This window comes from Anabrus simplex, chromosome 9 (genome assembly GCF_040414725.1).
Source record: "Anabrus simplex isolate iqAnaSimp1 chromosome 9, ASM4041472v1, whole genome shotgun sequence".
Classification (NCBI taxonomy): domain Eukaryota; kingdom Metazoa; phylum Arthropoda; class Insecta; order Orthoptera; family Tettigoniidae; genus Anabrus; species Anabrus simplex.
In genome coordinates this window covers 142,214,905-142,239,614 of record NC_090273.1, presented here as the reverse complement: position 1 = coordinate 142,239,614, position 24,710 = coordinate 142,214,905, and the positions used below count along the sequence as shown (strand labels likewise).

Sequence of the window (24,710 nt, the reverse complement as noted above, 5' to 3'; positions counted from 1 at the left end):
GATTGCTGTAGAAAGTTCACTGATCATAAACCTCCACTTATGGCGGACAAACAAGAACTTTTGGAGGCTGTCCAGGCGCACATTCCCTTACTGGCAGCAGAGTTCTTTGCAGAGGGCATCGGAAAGCTGGTGTCATGATACAACAAATACCTAAGTTGTTTTGGCGATTATGTGGAAAAATAAGTATGAAACCATGAAATGTTTAGTGATAATATCATTTTGTTATGTCAATGTGTCTTTCTTTCTTTCTTTTATAGCTCACCACAGGTTGAAAAAAAACCAGCCTTCATATTATTTCTTCTTCATTCTAGCATTTTTCCTGCAACAGTGCAGGGTCCAGCAAATCTACTGACGTGAGGATGACATACCGTATATGAGCACCTTAAAATACTATCGGATTGAGCAGGATCAAACCTGCCAACTTGGGTACTTACCATCTAAGTACTCAGCCTGGTGCTATAATAGTTCATTTTTAGTCAGTTAGTAGTTCTGATAGGTCATACACTGCTATAATAGCTAACTTTTATGCCAGTTAGTAGAGTGACACCCAAAACGACGTGGATTCGATTCCCGTCAGGAAGTTGAAAAATTTCAGAAATGAGATTTCCACTTCTGGAGGTGCACATGGCTTTGAGGTTCACTTAGCCCACACCAAAAATGAGTACCAGGTTAATTCCTGGGGGCAAAGGCGGCCGGGCATAGAGCTCTACCCCATCAAGTGCCGAGGTTACGGCTAGTGGGAGCCTTTATCTTCCACCTCCTCAGGGGCCTTCATGGCCTGTACAAAGTTAACTTTGCTTTGCTTTTTTCTTGTAGCAATGACAGGTCATAGGCTGCTATAACAGTTAATATTTAAGCCCTGTGGTAACGTTGATAGGTCATGAGCTACTATAATAGCTAATTCTTATACTGCTTGGTATGTTGCGAATACCGTGGACAGCCAGGCGAACAAATGATTCTGTCATGCGGGAAATTGAAATACAAGAAAGTCTATGCCAAGTTGTGTACCAGAGAATCCTGAAATTCTTTGGTCACATTATGAGAAGAGAGGATGACAACCTGGAAAAATTAATTGTCCAAGGAAAAGTTTCTGGCACAAGGACACGAGGACGGGTCGCAAAAAATTGGGTTGATCAAGTAAGAGAGATTATGGACTTACCATGGAGAGCTACTGTCCGGAAAATGCAAGTACATACAGAATGGTATCAGCTTATAAAAGAAACAACAAAGACCTTGGGTCACGACACTCAGTCATGAGGGAAATGACTGATAGCTTGGTAGCATGTAAAGAATACAGAAGGAATCTCCAAAACAGAAGGAAATCACCTTGTAGTGGTACTATTCTGGTCATCCTAAGAGCCAGGGACAATTCAGGCATGCCAGGCATGTGAATCAACATACTGTATGTAAGTTAGACAGATAGAAACTTTTTAACAAGATATACTGAGCACCAAAACGCTATCAAATACAATCGCTTATTGGCCATGAGTAATCATCGTAAAGATTACAACCGTTGTTACACTACAATAAATCAAGACTTAAGCATCCTACAACAGGAACAAAAAGGTCCATTGCTTAATATTTTAGAGAACAAGAACCCGGCAGGTGATTTAAATGAGATAAATGAAAAAAGAAACATAGCCATGATCGTTAAAGGCGTTGAAGTCTAAATGGTATGATGCCGTGGTTAGCCGGCTTCAGTCCCGTTGGTCGGAAAAATTTTCACCAACAGAATGTTGGCTGGACAGGGCAGGGGAGGAGGTGGTATACAATTTCTAATCACTAGATTGCGTGCCAAAAGCCTGGATTAAATTCCAAACCTCCCCACAGTGCTCACATGGAGCAAGGGCATATGACGCCGTTGATGGTGATTCGTCTGTCTGATGGAGATGTTAAGTCATGAGCAGACCCCTTGGTGCTATTCGACAGGAGTAGGCTATGTGCTGACACTGGGTTTCATCCTCTCCCTATCATATATCACGTCATTCATTTCATCTCATTAACTCCTCTCATGTGGGCATCTGGTCATAAAAACCTGCCAGTACAGATTCATCTCACCTCATACCCAACCCTGTAGAGGAACGGGACAAGGATTGGACAAACAACAAATGAAAAAATAAACATATTGTGGGAAACGTTTATTCCAATTATCCGCGAACAAAATCACAATTGGAATAAGCCCCGCTCACAGCGCACAAGTTTAGGAGCTTCCCCCACACTTCCTCAAGTCATGCCCTCCCCCTCCCTTCCCTTGCACCTCACCTCTAAGAACACGGCAGTCAAGAGGGAAACTCCGCAATTACTGGGCGAGTTGGCCATGCGGTTAGTGGTGCACAGCTATGAGCTTGCATTCGGGAGATAATGGGTTTGAACCCCACTGTCGACAGACCTGAAGATAGTTTTCCACGGTTTCCCATTTTCACACCAGGTGAATGCTGGGGTTGTACTTTAATTAAGGCCACGGCCGATCCTTCCCACTCCTAGGCCTTTCCTATCACATTGTTGCCATAAGACCTATCTGTGTTGGTGCGACGTAAAGCAAGTTCTATAAAATAATAAATAAACTCCGCAATTAGCGGATGCATGACGCTCAAGTGGACATCATAATGTAAGTCAACGCAGCTAACTGAGCTTTTTGTTTTCATTTATTTCTAAGTAATTTTTTAATTCCATTACAGATTATAGTTATTGACATTTCCTCTCAGGAGAACACACTGTAATTCAGACCTCCAACCTATTATAGAGACACGTAGACAGAAAATATTCAAGTTTTTACTCATGGACAAGAGGCTGAGCTTCACAGCATTAAGACCAGAACACACAAGATAACATGCCATTTGTATCTTCCATTTTACTTTATTATGAACTTTTAGCAATATTTTAATGTATATTCCATCATTTTAATCTTAATGTTATTTTAATTCAAGGTGTTTTACTGAAGATGACTCGTAATGAGTTGAAACATGTCTAATTCACACTCATCTTTCAAGATGATACTAATGTATTGACTTAGGAGGATAATAAGTGTTTTAGTATTAATGTAAGAGTTCAGACTGAATGCTGAAAGACATAACAGCCTATATTGAGAACGTATGCATGGTGGCGAAAGAAATTTATGGATGCCTAGAATTATGGGACTGCTAAATTCTAGTCTGAGGGCAACAAAATATTTTCAGGATTTCTTTTGAGTCTAGAAATAACAAAGAAAATAATTATTCCTATAGAATTTAGTAAAAGTCTAATCTCCAATGAGCGTTGTAATAATTGTTCGTAAAGTTGCTAAATGAAGTCACTGATTTTACTATTCCACTTGGCAAGAAGAAAGTTAGTTTTTGTGGAATTTTATGCACTTGTTTTAAAAGTGGTTTGAAATGCACTTCATATCACCTGTTTTTACTGGAATTTAGAACTGGAATGTAGACAGTTGCTGGTCAGCGAACAAGTTTTTACCATAGGCAGCCAATGTCGTGAGGCCATCACCACAGCACCACGCTCCATATTCCACGTTGATACCACGGTTCCATTCCCTCGTTGACACGTCGCATGTCGACTCGAGATTCAGCTTGTGTAGCAACAGGCAGATATATAATTACAACAAATGGGCACTCGTCAGGATTTCACGCGTCACTGTGTAGTGTAGCGAACACGAGTCTGACTCACTCTCCTCGGAGCAGAATTGATCTCCTTTGAGGTGGAAATAATCATAAATCCCTGGGCCGATTTGCTTGAAATTTGGATATGTTTGCCTTTAAATGACATATTCCATTATTTGATAGCTTATCCGGATCAAAATATCGTAAAAATATGTTCCATTCCTTTCTATGCAATCACGCACTATACACGTGATCGGCGCGTCACAGCAAGGTCAGTTCCTTGCGAGGAGCTCGTGACGTAGTTACTTGTTCTCTCATCACAAGTTCCAGCTGTGACTTTGTTTACTTTGCAGTACCTCGAGCTGAATTAAATTATGTTCCAGACCGCTGGCAGTTCCTGGTACACTATGGATGGTAGACCAATGACCTAACGATGAGAATTCCTAAGAATTGATCTAAGCCTTCTTCAACATACTTGATCTTGAGATTCAGATGCCGACACATTGCCACTGTTAATGATAAAATTATTAATAATGTTATAAATAAACTTACCAATGATACGGTTATAACGACAGTTGTTAAAACGATGCCCATCGTACGTCCAGACTGAGTATCTGCATTGATGTGGATGATCAGGTTCCAACTGAAAATAGAAAAGAAGTGAATTATTAGTAATATTTAAAACATTCTGCAAAGGTACAATGCTAGTTGAAAGTGTACGTACCATTCATCTTATTTTAATTTTAACCCATGATTGGGAGGGGAATAATTCCCTTCCATGCAGCTATGAATATTTGTCCAAGGAAGTTGCACACCCATTATAAAGCTGAGGTAGGGAAGTTGCCGAGATGCCCACAAGAATTAATACAACAATATTCCATTTATAACTGTGATATCACAAACATCTATTACACTCTTGTTAGTTTAGTGCTTGTCAACACGGAAAGTTCAAAGGAGCATATCAGGCACCCAGTACTCATTTACTGTAACTGTAACCGAACAGACATGCTGCTGGAAGTGGTTTTCAAGATTTTGGTCTGGATATTTTTCCTTAAAAGATAACTCTTGTGCCAGCAGACCTATGAGTACTGATTAACAAAGTCTGATTAAGTTAATTAAAAACAATGCAAGGATAACAACGAAAGAATTTACCTCACAACAATGATCACCACCATTCTTATTCTATCTTTCACTGACAAACATTTTGGACCCGTGTGTTTCTTTTTTGTATGTATTGTACACGGTAAGTCACTTCTCTCTTTGTGTTTCCTTTACATACATAATTTCTGTACATTGTACACTTGGAGAACTTGCTGAGACACATCAAATGATACCTCACACGATGTGTTGCTCATGCCAGAGTTTAGAGCTACACTAATTTTTAACCATGTGCCACAATTATTTTATTTATTTAATTAATTTATTTGATTTATTGTTCAACAGGCATTTCTGCCCACTTACAACACATTTCTTATTTCTAATGTTATAAATAATATACAATAAAACTTAAAATATAAAACCTAATACTATACTTATGAACTACGGACAGTGGTAAGTGATTTTAATTTCTCCTAAAATATACATTGTTAATCTGAACTATTCATGGTACACAAGTATGGTACTCTATTTAATGTATATCTTCTATCTGTGCGAGTTCCCTTCTAACTGTCCTTAACCCGTCGTTGGTCGAGCCTTCCGGATGGACGCGGATGGTCGAGGGTGAGCATGGCATTCAGCTATCTTATATGGCAAGGTTTTCTTAACTTTTGTAAACTATTTTTTTCTCTGCTATTTGTTTTTTGTTCTTTCTTTTTTTATTACTTTATTTTTCAGTCACAGATAGTTTTTCAGCCCAATAAATTCAGAAAAAAACCGCTCCTGCGAATGTTAGACAAATTATTTTCTAACTTCAAAAAATATGACTGGATCCAGTGTATGAGTTGCAACCTATGGCTCCACAAATCTTGCTCTACATGTAAGGACAGGTGTGTAGATTGTGGCAGGAAAATTGCTAGAGAACAAAGTGCTAAGAGACAATATGTATAAATTTGTACCTTGTAATAGGATAAATATAAGTTTTTGATTCAAGAATCATCCAGAGGTAAATTAAGTTTTATAAGATAATTATCACATTATCACCACCTGTCTGAAGCATTTTTTCAAAAGGGACTAAATTACTGTGTCAGGACAGAATTACATTTATAATGATCTTGATGGTTTCTTTATACTGTATAACAGAAGAATACATTACACTGCACTTTCATTGAAATTGAAATTAAAATGTGATTAATTTAATGTTGTGAATTATGACTTAGATTATTTTACCATTAAATGATTAAACTATATAGATATAATTTATAGTAGGCCTATGTTCTAGTGTTCAATTACATTAAAGTTGAAAAAATGAGCTTAAATTTGATTTTGTTCTTGATTATTTTACTTGCGGCATCTCCCCCGAGCACAGTTGGTATCAATACCAGGTTACAGGGAGAGACGTCGCTGATGCATCAATTATTTTGTTCTTTACTTTCTCCCATTTATTTTCATTTATCAATATTTTGCTCATCTCTGATCTAATGTAAATATTTTCAGTTTTCAAATTATGCTCTATCAAAAATAGCTTTCATGGCTGCAGATCTTACAGTCTCGGGAATAGAACCTGCTTTTGGGTGGTTAGGCTGTGTGCGTTTGCAGAGTTTCACCCACACGTGCCATTTGGGCTCATCAGTTGGATTGGCACGCCCCTCCAGAACTCTGCTTAGCAGTGGCAGACCAACTGCACGGTTCCGCAAGTAGTGATTGCTAACCTGCTAAAGGAGAGTCTTGGAGGAGCATGCCAATCCAACTGAGGTCCAAATGGCATGTCTGGGCAAAACTCTACAAACACCCATGGCCTAACCATCCAAAAACTTCTCCTTTAGCAGGTTAGCAATCCCTATTTGGTAACACGGCAGGACCATGCAGATGGTCCGTGGATAAGTATACGTTCACACGAGTGCATGAGCTACACTACGTTATCTCTTCATGACATTCTTCCAGAAGCTTCCGGAAACAACGAGAATAATATTCTCCACATGTCCAATGAGATGAGTCAACCTTTGCTAACTTTGCCTAGGCCTCAATGGACTCCTCCATCGTCTTCAACACCATCTCAGGCTGATATGGAGGGTGAGCAAGTAAAGGCCAGTCATCACCGAGGGGAGAATGATAGTCCTAACCTGGATACTTGCTGCAAGAGACTCTGTGCTGACACTTTATCTGAGGGCACTAGTGGATCTACCTATAGTGCGGGCAGCTTGCTTCGGGACCCTTCTATCATCTCACCCCCCAGCCCATCCACCTTCTGGACTGGGAATTTCTCCCCTGGATCTTGCACCAGCACCGAACTTCAACCTGCCTGGTACGTCGTCTGCTCCAGTCTGCATGCCAGTCAACGTGCGAAGTTACGCTCAAGCCGCCAAGAATCCTGCTCCCCCCATCACATCCCTAATAAAAGTATTGTTACTCCCATCCCGTCTTCTGCCACTTCTATAGAACCACTCTTCTACAGACCCAACCTTCATGATTATAACTTTGAGATTCAACAGATTCGAAAGGGATTTAACATCAAAACCTCTTGACCCTTCTACAACTACTTCACGGCGAATATTGGGGCACATCAACTGGGACCTCACTGCTACATCAGTAACCTCACCCAGCAGTGTCCAGCTAAACGTCCCAAGCCTATTACCAGACTAGCGTGGATACTCTCTGTCATCGCGTATGGAGTTGACAGGGACTTTACGGATGACGAGGTGGCCGCTCAACTGCAGCTGGACGGTCACATGATCTACTGCATCATCCGGATCCGCAACGCCGAGGGACCAACCAGCCTGATCAGGATCCTATCGTGGGACAATGCAATGCTGGATGCTCTGCTTAGGGACGGCGCTCTGATTTATGGACGGAGACATCGGGTGGAACCGTTGCACAGCTCTCCACCACAGAAGATCCGGTGCAGGTGATGCCACCGCTACGACCACCCACCTGGAGCGCCCTGAGTGCAGCATGAGTTATGTGCCATCTACGCTAGTCAGGAGCACCCTACTTCTCATTGTCCCAACAAGGCTAACCCTAAATATGTCAATTGTGGTCAAGCCAAGCTTTCAGTTATAAATGTTGAGGAGAACCGACCCCTGAACCTACCCAGCCAAAAACCATCATTTCTGTAACCTCTCAGGACCTCCTTACCCCTGTCTTTTCCTCCTCCCTTCCTTTCACTAGTTTTAAGAATATCATTTGTTTTATAATGATGATACTCCAGAACGTCCTTCCCTTCTACCGTCCCCACATCCTTCACCAACTTCAACTAGTCGCACAGTTGATTTTGAATAATCATGTTGATGTAGCTTATTCATGGAATAGAATGCATTTTTCGTTCTTTCCCTTGAATACTCTTCCATTTTATAAATTAGTATAATGAAAATCTATTACACTAACATATGCTCATTAAATGCTAACCGGCCGCTCTTTGAAACTTCCCTTTCCCTGTATATCCCAGATGTTTTTATACTAAATGAGACCTTTCTGACTCGCCGTCAAAATACACAGTTAACTTTTTTTCAAACTTTTTTGCGGTGACTGCCCCAATGAGCCACAGGGCAGTATTGCTATTGGCACCAGAAATGATCTCACAGTTATTCACCATAGTTTCTCACCTTTCAATAATCACTTTCATGAATATTTAATCATAGAAATCCCAATACCTCGTAAAACATTCACACTTACTACCCTTTATCTACCGTCCCATAAACCTGCTCCTATATATTTTGTCAAATTTATCAACCCTTGGTTCAGAGATTATAGTATCCTGGCTGACATTAATCATCCATTCATCGCCATTCCCCTACCCCCACTACGTCTCACATATTTCCCTCTCCCGTCACGTAGTTTCCTCCCCTCTCACCACTGCCCTGTCAGCAATAGTACTGATTTAAAATTTTTTACAGTTGTCTATAGAGTGCTCCTAGCAGTGGTGGTACATGCCAAAATTGCCTGCGTTACTGATCTTATGGCACCACCAGTGCTTGTGATACCAATTCTTATAATTTTATTAAATACCACCTATTCAATTATAAGAATTAGTATCACAAGTAGATCTTCAATATGGACAAGAAATTTATAACCTGCAACCACCAGTGCTATCGCCAGACATATTCATTTTCTTGTCACCATACTCCCATTTCAGTTTATTTGTTTTCATCTTGTTCATCACCCTACTTCCATGTTTCTATCACTTGTATCAGTGTCTATGATGGTCTTGTGCAACGTATAATTCCATCTTACATACGTGTTACGTGTTACCGTAGTGCACAGAACTCAAGTGTGGAAGAACTATTCTCTTGTGTGTTTTATCAGTGCCAATACATTTAAGTGTATTATGTTAACCATCTGTTCAATGCCAATGTTGTCAAATTAGTGCATCCTTTACAATGTTTTCCTTTATTTATTACTTTTTATGCCAACATCATCACGGACTGTGTATGAACAAGTTTTAATTCAGTTCAGTTGATTCTTATACAGTATGTATTTGTGTTTAAGGACAGGTTTTGACTTATTTATTTTGTTTGAACGGTGTCATAAATTGGCACGCACTTATTTGATTTAGTCTTTCTCTGTATATAGTTTTTGTATGGCACACGGCTCTATGTCTTTAGTTTTATCCTCTCATTTATAACGTAATATATATATATATATATATATATATATAGTCATTTGGTCTCTACTGTAACCATTTATGTATCATGTTTTTGATCAATAAACAGGGGACTTGTGGGGGTTAACTATGGCGGGTGCCATGCAGGATTGCTTTGTGGGTCTCCGTGTGGGGTCGCGGTTGCCTCTGCGCCAGATGCTACAATACTTCTCTCATTACATTTGTACTACACACACTTCATTTATTTTACTCTCCCCAAAACACATTCCATTTCACTGGCCAAAGAGTTGTTACATTCAGCTGGTGGCCTACCTTCCCCATACGGGGAAGGAATGAACCAACTACGTGAAGAAGAAGCAGATGGTCTGCCACTGCTAAGCAGAGTCTTGGAGGGGCATGCAAAACCAAATGATGAGCCCAAACGGCATGTCTGGGTGAAACTCTGCATACACACACAGAATAACCACCCACAAGCTAGTTCTCTGCTCTATCAATTTGCAACAAATTTAAAGATAAATATATGGAAATATAAAAAATATATATATAAAGTGTGCAACTCTACCGGAATTGCCTTATTTTTGGTGTAATTTTTTGTGTATGTACTTTTGAAGAAAGAGGCAAATCCATCAGCTATTTCTGTCTTAGAAGTTAAGGTGCTTTCATTCAGTATATATTTATGATATTCTTGATTACTGGTCCTCTTCTGCTTTAAAAAGTGCCAAAAGTTTTTGATATTACCTTGAATGTATTCTTTATATGCTAATAATAATAATAATAATAGTATGGCCTCAGCTACCGTGTGCAGACATTTCAATTTGACGCCATCTGGCTGTCTGCTCATCAATTTCAACATTCCGTTTTGCTCTAGGTCCACTAGATGGCAGACAGAGTAAACTGGTTCTCTCTTGGGCGTCTGTGGCTGAGATTTTAATGAATTTTGTCGAGTAAACACCAAATGTGTCACCTGAGATCTTTTACATGCGAACATCGTATGACATGGAGTGTCGAATGGACTTTTTTTCCGCCCTTCAAAAATCCGACTACCTCTGCTGGGTTTGAACCCGCTATCTTAGGATCTGGAGGCCGACACTCGACCAATGATCCACAAAGGCAGCTACTTTATACGCTATTCTTATTTTCCTTTTAAGGATTGCTCTCTTTGTTCTGAACTCTGTCGTACTATATTCACTAGGGTTGGGCACTATGTCCCTGTTTCGGCACAATGTGCCGGTCCACAGTAATGTTCTGCTGTTCCAAAACACCGAGTGTCAATTGTTCCAAAACATTCTCAAGCGAGCCGGAGACACTGACTCGCTGTCCCATCAGAAGCGCCACTATGCACTGCCCTTCGCCTACTAGCTGAACTGTGCAGCGGGCGCACGGGACGCGGGACTGTAACTGCGCAGTGTAGAGAGAACTTCGAGAGGCAACATTACATGCTCCGCGCCAGTGGGAACTGGGAATGTGCCTGTATGGAACGTGCTGTGTGGTGTGTGCCTGTGTGTAGTTATGGCCATGGTCCAGCATAAAGCTGCAGGGAACGTGAACGAACAGTCGGAACACTGAAATTCGCGCCCACTAATCACGTTTAAAGGCTGCTTTTAGGTAAAGGTTTTTCCAGTCAATATAAAATACACATAACAAGGTTACAATGGCAGTGCAGGTGTTTAAAAGTAACCAATTCAAGAATATTTTCACCAGTTGAATGTATTAGCCTGTATTGTGAGTAATTAGTGAGTAATTAATATCTCGAAAATTTCCCTCAACACTTTCTCGGGGATTGACATTAAACATTAATTTGCACTTTAAGGAAACTTTTAAGCCCAAGAAAAATATGGGTCATCACTTTGGAATTAAAAATATAACTGGATGAATACATTGTTGTACTTTCGTGCTGTTAGGCCGGGCGCACATTGAGAAGCAGTTGGCTGCAGAGCAGGGAAGAGCAGAGCAGAACAGCGCGAAGCTTACGAAACTGCGAAGTGGACGGGAGCGCACATTGCCATGCAGGGTCTCGTCGGTTTTCAGAAGTAACATGTTTTCTTTAGACTCTGTGATACTGGGGCATCCAGTATAAAGAGGCTCTTTTTTCTTTTTCGTCAAGCATTTGCGATTTTTCTCATTTTGTTAGTCATCTTCACAATTTCCCTTGTGCTGATGGCAACGCAGTTATTCAGCTTTAGACAATCGCAATAAAAACAACCACCTTCACCAGTTTACAAGACTGAACAATATTTCTATGTTACCGATGTTCGGCGTTCATATGGACTAAGCAAAGAATTTAATTCATGATTATTTTTTATATTTTTTACGTCGCACCGACACAGATAGGTCTTATGGCAACGATGGAATAAGAAAGGGCTAGGAATGGGAAGGAAGCGACCGTGGCCTTAATTAAGGTACAGCCCCCCCTAGCATTAGCCTGGTGTGAAAATGGGAAACCACGGAAAACTATCTTCATGGTTGCCGACAGTGGGGTTCGAACCCCCTATCCCCCGAATGCAAGCTCATAGCAAGGTGATCCTAACTGCACGAACAACTTGCATGGTAAATTCATTAATAGGATCGCAGTGGGGGAGAGGGAAAAATATGTATTTACAAATGTACTGCTAGATTTTCATCTAGTTGTCACAAGACACAAGATACTAAAATCAATCAACATTGATAATCTGTTGTGAACGTGTTTGCATTTATATTTGACAAGACATGATAAATGATTTTCCGTATTTATCTCTTCACATAAATGTGATGATGGATGACGGCGACGGAGTCGGCGATGATGCTCTCCATAATTAGCATTAGATCTTTGTCTTAAATTCTATATGTTGCGAGAACTTGGGTCACGGATTGTTTCATAGATATATGAGGATTACATTCTTTTGTTTGCTGTTTGTTTAACGTCGCACTAACATATCGAAGGTTTTCGGCGACGGAAGGGTGGAAGATTGGGAAGGTAGCGGGCATGGCCTTAATTAAGGTACAGCCCCAGCATTTGCCTAGTGTGAAAATGGGAAACCACGGAAAGCCATCTTCTGGGCTGCCGACAGTGGGGTCTCCCGAATGCAAGCTCACAGATGCGCGACCCTAACCGCACGGCCACTTGCTCGGTGGATTACATTTTAGGCCTTTCTCTAAACTACCTTGTTACGCAGCGTGAATAAAATGACTTATAGCCTAGACTGTAGTGCCTTATTCCCTGAATTTACATACAGATTTTCATTACATTCTGTTCAGCCATTTTCTCACGAACATACATACATACATACATACATACATACATACATACATACATACATACATACATACATACATACATACATACATACATATATACGCACATACTGCATTGCAGTCCACATGATTCACATAGTACCTACAAAACATGGTGAGACTGAATGGCTGTGGTAATTTTCTTCTCCATTTCTTAACTAACTGCGTGCCACGTGCGCAGGAAACTGTTTCGAAGACTGCGCGTGGTACGCGGAAGTAGGTGCAGAACCGGCCTGCTCTGCTCTGCTCTGTCCTGCCCTATCTGTCAACTTGCGATGGTGCAATAATTTGTGTGGATTACAAAAATCTGCTCTGCGCTGCACTGCTTTAGCTGCTTTACCTGCGTGCCTTATGCTCTCTGCACTTCGAATTCCTTCCCTCTCAACTTCCATTACTTTCTTCAAACCGAGCTCGATAGCTGCAGTCGCTTAAGTGCGGTCAGTATCCAGTATTCGGGAGATAGTAGGTTCGAACCCCACTGTCGGCAGCCCTGAAAATGGTTTTCTGTGGTTTCCCATTTTCACACCAGGCAAATGCTAGGGGGGGCTGTACCTTAATTAAGGCCACAACCGCTTCCTTCCCACTCCTAGCCTTTCCCTGTCCCACTGTCGCCGTAAGACCTATCTGTGTCGGTGCAACGTAAAGCAACTAGCAAAAAAAAAAAAAAAAACTTTCTTCAATATCTCGAATATGTCCCTCAACACTTTCTCGGGGATTGATGTTAAAAATTAATTTGGACTTTAAGGAAACTTTTAAGCCCAAGAAAAATATGGGTCATCGCTTTGGAATTAAAGATATAACTGGATGAAAAAATGTTGACACTCCAACACAGGGTGGCACACAGCCAGTATCGACAGGCAGACACAGCCAAGGCCAACTAATCTATCTAGTGCGGCCTTGGCACTGCACGTTCGGTTCAGGCATATTCCAGCTGAAGCGGAGCATGTCCTGTTGCCTCTCGAAGTTCTCTCTAGGACGCAGTTACAGTCCTGTGTCCCGTGTCTCGGCACTCTGTACCGAAACACTCCGCCTCAAGCTCCTAATGTTGCGAAACAAGTGAATGTTCCGGTCTGCCCAACCCTAATATTCACTATGATGTCTTTTTGAATTAGTTGTATTATTTCTTTATTATTCAATACTGGACAAGTTTATTGGTCAGAGGAATGCAATAATCAAGTATCTCATAAAATTTATTATAGAAGCAACCTAAAGCATTGTTAATGTTCTGAGTGTCATTCAATCCTGACCAATCACAAGTATTTACTAATTGAAAGAGTAATTGAAAATTGGCTCTATTATAATTATGATGCCTAACAGTTGATCTACTGTCAAATGTACTAAATTTTCTTAGATTAACTTTTATTGAGAGAGTCACTGCAGGATGATAGTCATCTTCAGGTAACAAAGGCTGGTCATCTCACACAATGTGAATTTGCACTGTTGTAGAGGCCAGAACTAAATTTAAACAGTATCCAGATTTATTCAAAATATATCTAGACATTAGATTCATGTGATTTAGGAAGTTCTGAAGCTTCATTGCATCCAATCTTGCTTTACTTGTACCAGCATTCTAATTTATTTCTCTCAAATTGAAGTCTCCTTCAATACAAATAGGACTTTTATTTTCTGGATTTATTGCTGATTCAACTATTTCATAAAATTCACAGTACTGATCAAGGTTAGAATTTTGCCATTGATGCTTTCATGGCCCGTACCTATAGACATGATACTGTATAGGCTTTTGGGCTTATGTCATGTCAAGAAAATAAGGTGAAATTCTTTACGTTTCGCAGGGAACTGGGTCTGCAACATTAGAAGAAATCTTGACTGCCCACGTGACTGTAACTTATTTTCTTGTCACCATACTCCCATTTCAGTTTATTTGTTTCCATCTTGTTCATCCATATAGTCTTCATCACCCTACTTTTATGTTTCTATCATTTGTATCAATGTCTACGATGGTACTATAACTGTCTTGTGCAACGTATAATTCCATCTTATGTATGTGTTACTTGTTACCGTAGTGCACAGAACTCAAGTGTGGAAGAACTATTTGCTTGTGTGTTTTATCAATGCCAATATGTGGAATGCAATAATCAAGGGAAGCCTGTAACATACATGGATCATAGACAAATCAATATTTCCTCCAGTGGCAGCAATAACTTTTCTGACTACCTCCTCCGTGTTTCCACCTTGTGTTCTCTGTGAAACATAAAGAATTTCACCTTATTTTCTTGACACGGCATAAGCCCAAAAGTCTATACAGTATCATGTCTATAAGGTTAGAATTTGGTGAAAAATATGCTACTGTACTCCTATAAAATATGACCTACATTTAAATTGAACTTTAACCATTAAAAATTCAAATTCACAAGAGTAAGATATAATCTGATAAGTTTTAAACATTTTATCAACGGCTATAACCACACCACCTCTCCTCCGTTTATCTGTTATTTCATGTTCTCTACCTGCTCTAAACACACAGTAATTACTAGGGATGATTTCCTTATCATAGATAGACTTAGTGAGCCAATGAATATTGAATTGTTATGACTGCATTTAATCGAAATTGACTTTCAACCTATTAGGTCATGTTACAGAACAAAGATGACCTAGGCCACCATAGCTCAATTGGAAGAGCAACCGACGCAAAATTGGGAGGTTGTGGGTTCGGATCCCACTGGAGTCCAGTTGGCCATTTTTGTTCTGTGCTTAACATCTCTTCAACATGTACTAAATGTACATAACACGACCTAATAGGTTGAAAGTCGTTTTCTATTAGTGAGACAACTTTCGGTTATGCAGTTTATTTTCAGAGGCAGCTAAAAATAGTTCTTGAGTTTTTGCCCTAACTCCTCTCACATTCTGATAACTCTTCTTCACTATATACTATATATACCATCTATACTATTATTCATATTTGGTTTTGGCATTTTATGTTATCTTTTCAATGTCTTCTGAACATTTAATCTATAAGACCAGATCACCTGGCTTCCTCCTAACAAATATCATACCATTCCGCACCCAGCAGAACTGGTAGTTGGCCGCTTTCCTCTTTGCTCTTACCTGTGCAAAGAGCTTCTTCCTGGAAGGGGAAGGGCATTCATTGATGAATACCGGCTGGCTTGTTGTCCGCCCAAGGTCGAGGGTTACTATTGTCTTCACTTGTTTAGCTCTGGCATCCATCACTTTCTCTTTATCTGCTCTCCACACGAATTTTACTATGATGCCACGAGGTGGTGTTGGAGTATCCGGTCCGGCAGATGTTCTTGAGGGAATCCTGTGACATACATGGATCATAGACGAATCAATATTTCCTCCAGTGGCAGCAATAACTTTTCCAACTACCTCCTCCATGTTTCCACCTTGTATTTCTGGAACTCTGTGGATTTCTATGGAATTCAGTCTGGAGTACTGCTTGATGTCTTCCACTCGTCCCTTTAAGTCATTCACTTCCTGTTTCAGTTTGTTGTTTTCAGATTTTGGAATGTAAATTACCTGTAGCAGGTCCACCAGCGATCTCTTCTGGTCATTCACCGCACTCTGTGTGTCGTCTAGTTTGCAGTGACAAACCTCCAGAGAGTACCCTCGGTCTTTTTGCTCACTTCTTAGTTCTTTCAGTTGCTTGTAGATACAGTATCCTCTATTGTAACTTTAGAGGGTTTATCACCCTTTCCTGTTTTCATTTCTCCTTTGTTACAGTCCTCACAAGTCCATGCTATTCTTTTATTTTTCACAATTACATCACTCTGAGTTTTATTTTTACACACTTGCCATGGTACACAGTTCCACACTTAACCATGTTACCTTCTGACCTCCTGTTATAGAGTCTTCACAAATCTTGCATGGGGCCATGTCAGAGATTAGATCTCGGTGTAGCTACTTATAAATGTCCGTAGAGCCATTACCCATGTTACTTTCCATAAATTACAATTTACACTGGCCACAGTTTCCTTAAATTACACAATTTTACTATATTTATAGTAATATCCTCATTGGTGTTGCCTTACCTTGTTCAATTTACGGAGCTATCAAAGAGTAGAAAAAAATCCACCTTTTCAATACCATTAGATTAATATATTATCTTATATAATTGGTACTAGTTTCGACCTTACTACACTAGGTCACCTTCAGCCTATGATCAAATAGGACACATATGTATACGTATAACCACCAATAAAGAATACAATATGGTATGTCTTAAGTAAAATCTAAATCTAAGGATGAAGTCAGACTACACATTTAAAATTGAAACTAAAATGACACATTAAAACTGTTGTGGCTGGTGTTGGACTATGGATACCAAGTGTTCTTGAGTCGATCTTGGAGCTGATAGTCATTGTCTGTATACTGGACCCTTTGATCAACAAATTTGGCTACTTGCTTTACGCTGCACCGACACAGATATGTCTTACGGCAACGATGGGAAAGGAAAGGCCTAGGAATTGGAGGGAAGCGGCCATAGCCTTAATTAAGGTACAGCCCCAGCATTTGCCTGGTGTGAAAATGGGAAACCACAGAAAACCATCTTCAGGGCTGCCGACAGTGGGGCTCGAACCCACCATCTCCCGATTACTGGATACTGGCCGCATTTAAGCGACTGCAGCTATCGAGCTTGGTGATCTACAAATTATGCCTTATTGAATAGTAATATGAGTGACAGTTTATATACAGCTTGAAGGGGACATTCACAACTCGAATAAGTGGCCTTTCCAGCAGATGTAATGATCTATTGTTTAATTCGGATTGAAGTGAATGTCCCCATGTTCCACGTAAATTATGTGCATTCGGCACAAAACGGTGGCTCATTAAGGTGCCAAGTCTAAATGGTCTGACACCGTGGTTAGCCGGTTTGAGTCTCGTACGCAATTTCTAATCATTAGATTGCATGTTAAAAGCCTGGATTCATTTCCATATGGTGTGAGGGCAAATGACGCTGTTGATGGCGATTCATCTGCTGGATGGAGAAGTTAAGCCTTGACCAGACCCCTTGGGCTATTAGACAGGAGTACGCTATAAACCAACAGCAGGTTTTACCAAATACACTACAGAGAATACGTACCACTTTGTGAGATATCGCAAGACATTGATTGCCAGTACTCCTAGTGGGACAACCTTAAAGCTATGCACTATGAAATACATGTTGAAAGTGTCAGGTTTTACCGGGCGAGTTGGCTGTGCGGTTAGGGGCGCACAGCTGTGAGCTTGCATCTGGAAGATAGTCAGTTCGAATGCCACTATCGGCAGCCCTGAAGATGGTTTTATGTGGTTTCCCATTTTCATACCAGCCAAATGCTGAGGCTGTACCTTAATTAAGGCCACGGTCGCTTCCTTCCCACTCCTAGCCCTTTCCTATCTCATCGTCACCATAAGACCTGTCTGTATCATGCGACGTAAAGCCAATAGCAAAAAAAATTATAAAAATATCGTCGTTAATTAAAAAGTGGTTACAGGAGTTTCCCATCTCATATTGAATGATAAAATTATATTCTGTGACGTTTGCACCAAAGAGGTGAGTGAAACTTGTTTCATATATTTCCCCCAGCGAGTTATTATCAATTTAGGAAAATAAACATGGTTAATTAAAATACGTAAAACTGATGCTGCCCAAAATTATTTTAGAACCTATTTGAGAGTCTGTTTTAGGCAGCTAAAATAACATTTAAGCACCTAAAAATCCGAGGTCTAGTAATCACTATTGCATGTTTCTGTGGTGGTTGGAGGTGCAGTGTGTTGTCTGAATATGAAGAGAAACGAGTTGGAACGAACACCCACTCCCCGAGCCAGAAGAATTAATTAGATGCCATTAAAAATTCCAATCCGGCCGGGAATCGAATCCGGGACCTTCTGAACCGAAGGCCTGAGCGCTGACCATTCAGCCAAGGATTTGGACAAGACAAAATGATTATTGAGTTTCATTACTTCCATCAGTATTAACATTCAACTTTTGTAGTTTCAATCTTGCCACCTGATGTTTAATGTCAGGCCGCCAGGTGCGCCACTGTCAACATGTCTCTCAGTTTACTACTGGAGAATACAGAAGTGTCCAGTATTGATTGTCTCTAGTGTCCTTAGTTTCACCCTCTCCTTTCATACTATCATATTAGCACTTCTTTGTTCCTTTTCAATACTTAAGAAAAGCTCTGTGGCTAAATGGTTAGCGTGCTGGCCTTTGGTTACAGGGGTCCCGGGTTTGATTCCCGGCAGGGTCGGGTATTTTAACCATCATTGGTTAATTTTGCTGGCATGGGGGGCAGGGTGTATGTGTCGTCTCCATCATCATTTCATTCTCATCAAGACACACAGGTCGCCTACGGGTGCCAAATCAAAAGACCTGTACCTGGTGAACTGAACTTGTCTTCGGACACTCCTGGCACTAAAAGCCATGCACCATTTCATTTCATTTCCCAGATCAGCCATGTCTGTCAAATAAGACCTGTACCTGGCGAGCCGAACTTGTCCTCGGACACTCCCGGCACTAAAAGCCATACGCCATTTTATTTCATTTCCCAGATCACCCATGTCCATCAAATAAGACCTGCAACTGGCAAGCCAAACTTGTCCTCAGACACTCCCGGCACTAAAAGCCATACGTCATTTCATTTTTTCTGATAGGAAATCTGCCACCTGGGTGACAGCCCTAAATGCAGATCAGTGATGATGGATGTCACGTCATTCATTTCATCTCATTAATTCCTCTGATAGAGATGACGTCAGGAAGGGTATCCGGTCATAAAAAGTCACTACAAAGCTTCATCTCACTTCATACCCAACTCCGTAGAGCAACAGGACAAGAGTTGTACATACATATTATATATATAAATACAGCATGCACTGGAAAGATGGAGGAGAGTTCTGGAAGAGAGCGGACTGCAGTTTGTAAGGAAATGATATAGCGTCTTAGTTTTTGTGAGAATGAGCGATGGCTGGTCCCGATGAAAGACGAAAGTCTAATGGTGAATACCTTCAAGTATCTAGGTTCTAACATGACTACAGATGGCAGCTTGGACTCAAAAATTGCCCACAGAATAAATGCTGGCTGAATGAACTGGAGAAAGATCTCAAGAGTGCTTTGTGACAGAAGATAAAATGCAAAATTGAAAAGAAAGGTTTATAAAATCAACTGTGAGACCTACAATGTTGTATGGTGCAGATTAACCTCTTAATTGTCCGACTCATTGGCTGAATGGTCAGCGTACTGGCCTTCGGTTCAGAGGGTCGCGGGTTTGATTCCCGGCCGGGTCAGGAATTTTAACCTTAATTGGTTAATTCCAATGGCTCAGGGGCTGGGTGTGTGTGGCGTATTCAATGTTAGAAATCATCCTAGGTAGGGCCCTCATCTTCACAGACATGCAGGTCACCTAATAGGCCGTCTACTAGAAAAAGACTTACACCAGGCCTCTCCAGAGGCCATACGCTATTATTATTATTATTATTATTATTATTATTATTATTATTATTATTATTATTATTATTATTATTATTATTATTATTATTATTACCTCTTAATTGGATAGAATCCTCTGGTAAAAGAGCATTTGTGGTGGGGAATATGTACAGGATGTTCTCAAACCAGTGTGAAGTAATCAGGGAATGAATAGTATCCCACCAAACAACACAGGTCTCTACGAACATTACCCAAATAAGCAATGACTAAACAAGTGAATAATACCACTGTAATTGGTCCGTTATTGGACAATTTAAATTTTCAGCTAACTCATTCCTGTTGCCAGCGTTTCATCCCAGTGTGCCAATGTGGGCTCATCAGTTGGTAACCATCACACCTACCAAAATGCATGGCTAGTGCATAGCGTTGACCAATTATACTGATATTACAAATTTACTCATTCGGGGCAAATATTTCAGGTTCCTTATGGGAATCGCTTTCTGTCATAAAAAAATGAACTTGTCATGTTCAGTTAAGAGGTACCTGGAAGTGTCAGAGATGAAAATGCTGGGATGAACAAGATCAGAGATGAGAGGATATGAGCGAGTACTTTTTTTTTTTTGCTATGGGCTTTACGTCGCACCGACACAGATAGGTCTTATGGCGACGATGGGATAGGAAAGGCCTAGGAGATGGAAGGAAGCGGCCGTGGCCTTAATTAAGGTACAGCCCCAGCATTTGCCTGGTGTGAAAATGGGAAACCACGGAAAACCATTTTCAGGGCTGCCGATAGTGGGATTCGAACCTACTATCTCCCGGATGCAAGCTCACAGCCGCGCGCCTCTACGCGCACGGCTAACTCGCCCGGTGAGCGAGTACTAAGGTACTAAAATTTCCAAAAAAAAGATCCAAAAGGTGAAGCTGCAATAGTGTGGTCATTTGATGAGAAGGAATGACGACTATGGAGGTAAAAGGGTTGACAGCACTGAAGACGAGGAGGAGCAAGAAGAAAATGACTGGACTACATCAACAAAGATTTGAGAGAGCAATGATTAAAGGTAGCAGATGTGGTGTCAACGTTTGTGGAGAGTCACTTCCACTTACGCTACAGCTCATTAATTTTAATACACCATGAGTGTTATATAGTATTTCAGATATGAACACAAAACAAAATTTATTTCTCCAAAAATATAATTATATAAACTTAAACATATATTATTATTTACATATTTTACGTTCACATTGGAGCACTTAAATCAATACATTTGAGTTAATTTCTTCTTTTTCTTCTCCCAGAACTTTCTCATCCTCTCCGACCTGGAAGCCCTTTGTGTGTCCGATATAGTATATTGTTTCTGTTCAACTGTTTTTAGTTTGAGACTTATGCTTTTGTTCTTCAAAATCCTCTTCTCTTTTCTGTCTTTGATTTGTTGCCGAGTTATACCACATTCTTCCAAATCATCCTGAACTTCTTTGAACCATATATAATACAAACAGAATAACTTTATTTTACTTTCATCAAAGCATCCTCTGTTGGATTTAATGACTACCTCACAAACTTGAGATATGAGGTCAATCAGCTTTTGTAGGTATTTTGAGTCTATATGATTCTATACACCCTTTACAACATTCCAGAGCTGTCCCTTTCTGGATATATGAACTTCCCTGATATGTCTGTCCACTCCATCCAAGACCATTTCAGTGGCGTTGTAATCCAGGCTTTCAGAACTTCTTCTTCTTCTTCTTTTTTTTTTTTTTTTTTTTTTTTTGCAAGTTGCTTTACATCGCATGGACACAGATAGGTCTTAAGACGACAATGGGACAGGAAAAGGCTAGAAGTGGGAAGGAAACAGCTGTGGCCTTATTTAAGGTACAGCCTCAGCGATTGCCTGGTGTGAAAATGGGAAGCCATGGAAAACAATCTTCAGGGCTGCCGACAGTGGGGCTCGAACCCACTATCTTCCGAATACTGGATACTGGTCGCACTTAAGCAACTGCAGCTATTGAGCTCATTTTGCCTCTGATACAATGTACCTCTTACAGAACAATGACCGATGTTTTGGGTCATTATCCTGTTGTAGGCTGAACCCGTTCCCTATTAAGTGCAATCCACATGCTATTGTATGATACTGAAGTATGCGGTGCTCGTGCTTCTGATCCATGGATCCTTTTATTTTCACTAAGTCTCCAGATCTATCTCCTGCAAAACACCGCCAAACCATAATAGAACCTGCACCGTGTTTAACTGTAGGTAGAACACACTGTTGAGCAACTTTTTCTCTTTCACATCGTCGAACAAGTATCCTTCTTCTGGTTCCAAAAATCTCAAACTTCGATTCGTCTGTGAATAACATTTTCTTCCACTCTTCATGTGTCCAATTACAATGTTTTCTAGCCCATTCAAGTCTCTTCATTTTATTTATGGGCTTCAGAAGGAGTTTCCTTGCTGCTACACATCCAATCAATCAGTCTCCTTTTTACTGTTGCAAAAAAAAAAAATCTTCTTCTATTCTACAAATTCTGCATTGAATTTGTGGCACTCAAACTTATTTCCCTTACTAGTAAGTCTGAAGATTTTATCATCACTTTTAGTTGTTTTACAAGGTTGTCCTGGTTGTGGTCTGTCCTTATTGCTACCTGTTGTCGTCTGGTGGGGAAGAGTGTATTGCACTCGCCCTGTAGACACACTACATCGTTTTGCAATTCGGCGAATTGCTAAACCTGCTTGTCTGCGTGTTACAATTGCAGCATATTTTTCTATGGATATCTCTACTCTTGGAGCCATAATAACGATGTGCACACTGTCAACTGTCACTAAGGAACTGAAATTTGGGAACCAAATAGTACGTATCTTAGCAATGCTTGAAGCACACTACGGATAACAGAACACTACAGGGAACAACAGAGGTTCATCGAATGGGCCTTCAGTCATTAATTAGGTAAACAAACATATTTGTTGTTTATGTACATAACATTCTTTTGGGGTGATATTGTATTTAGATGAAAACAAACACATAAACCTGACATGTTTACAAGTGTTTTACTGTTCCTTTGCTTACTCAAGTGTAACCATGGTATTATACCATATCTACAGGGAAAATGAAATTAAAATCCACAACCTATTTCCAGTCATTCGAGCAGGTCAGGAATGGAATGAATGAAGTCCTCATCTAGCGGCAAGGATAGGAATTGTACCGGCTGCTGAAACCTGTTACACTCCTCTGAGGCAATGATTAATGACTGACAGATGAAATGAAATGATATTGGGGAGTGTTACTAAAACGAAAGATGACAGGGAAAACTGGAGTACCCGGAGAAAACCTGTCCCGTCTCTGTTTTGTCCAGCACAAATCTCACATGGAGTGACCAGGATTTGAACCACGGAACCCAGCGATGAGAGATCGGCGCGCTGCCACTTGAGCCATGGAGGCTTTTATCTACAGGGAATTAGATGTAAATTATTAGGTGTATTGAAATTAATGAGCCGTAGAGTGGATCGGGAAAAGAAGATAAATTAACTTACCCCCAAACAGTACTGCCCCGTCTTCATGTTGATGAACTTGCACTTCACATTTTGTCTGTCCTAAAAATTAAAAGAAAAAGCATAATTAATTTTAAATAGACAACACTGCAAGCTGCTATGTCCTCAACATCTTAATCACATGCCATGTCATATTATACAGAGTGGGAGAGGACTTACTGTACGCCAGTGCAGCAGCACTGTCAGAGGTGGCAGTTTCCCGCCAAGTGTAACAACCTGATTTCCCAGAAACTTTGCCGAGTGAAATAAGCAAACACATATTTCGGCTTATCCGTAGACACTTGACCGTTTCCAAGAAAATGACGGTCGAAGTTTTCGACGTGCTCTATGTGCCTTTTAGCGCATAACAAGTTCAATTGACACGGTGGTGCAGTGGCTATCGGCGTGGCTTCACACATTTGTGTCCTGTGTTCAAATCAAATCAAATTTAATTGTTTTTTTGTTGTTGTTGTTGTTTAATTTACCTATTTATGTCCACTGACGATTACTACACGAGTGATAGTGGATACAAGGGTGTTATGTTGATTGTAAAATTACACATGGATTTCACAAAAAGTGCTATACATTTATTATCGTCAGGTACTATTTGTTTCCGAGAATATGTTTTTCTTCTGCAATTCTCCTTTAAGTTTGTTGGTTCTGTGGAGATGTCACTGATAACTGATCAAGCCAATCTTCATATGAAACATGTGGTCACACAGGTTATTTTTCAGGGATTACGATGTTTTGTTAGTTCATTCCTATATTAACGCTTCAGGGAGATGCAGTGCACTTCCTTGGATGATATCGAACGTAGAAACATTTGAAACACAGAAATTTCGCATACCAGGAACATCGTGCAAAGGCAGGTTTGCCACAATTATATTTCTGGGTGGGAATATCACTCGGAAAACAAACATTGTTATTATTACTGAAGATTTCATGTGTTGGCAATAAGTTTATGACAAACCGTGCATAACGGATCATTTTTCCAAAAACAATTTCAAATAAGTTGTTTTATTCATTTATTGATGTTTTAAAATTCATTTACTGGACAGAACATAGACGAATAAGGACAATGATATTTTAAAATACATTGAACAAAACCACTTGTGCAATAATCATCAATGGACAATGAACAAATTAAACAAAAAAGAAAATCATTGGGATTAGAACATGGGGCGCAAAAGTGCGAAGACGCGGCGAAGTCACTGCACCACCACATCAATTGAACTTTGTACGCGA

General features: G+C 40.2%; 1 protein-coding gene across 1 annotated transcript in view; it reads right to left on the bottom strand.

The window, feature by feature from the left end:
* Positions 1-24,710, bottom strand: part of LOC136880944 (uncharacterized) — a 177,599-nt gene that overhangs the window by 56,519 nt on the left and 96,370 nt on the right. Inside the window, exons 8-9 of the mRNA XM_068229175.1 lie at positions 23,469-23,528; positions 4,146-4,236 (exon numbers count right to left, since the gene is read on the bottom strand). Of these exons, the coding sequence (XP_068085276.1) occupies positions 4,146-4,236; positions 23,469-23,528 (151 nt within the window). The remainder of the gene's footprint in view (positions 1-4,145; positions 4,237-23,468; positions 23,529-24,710) is intronic.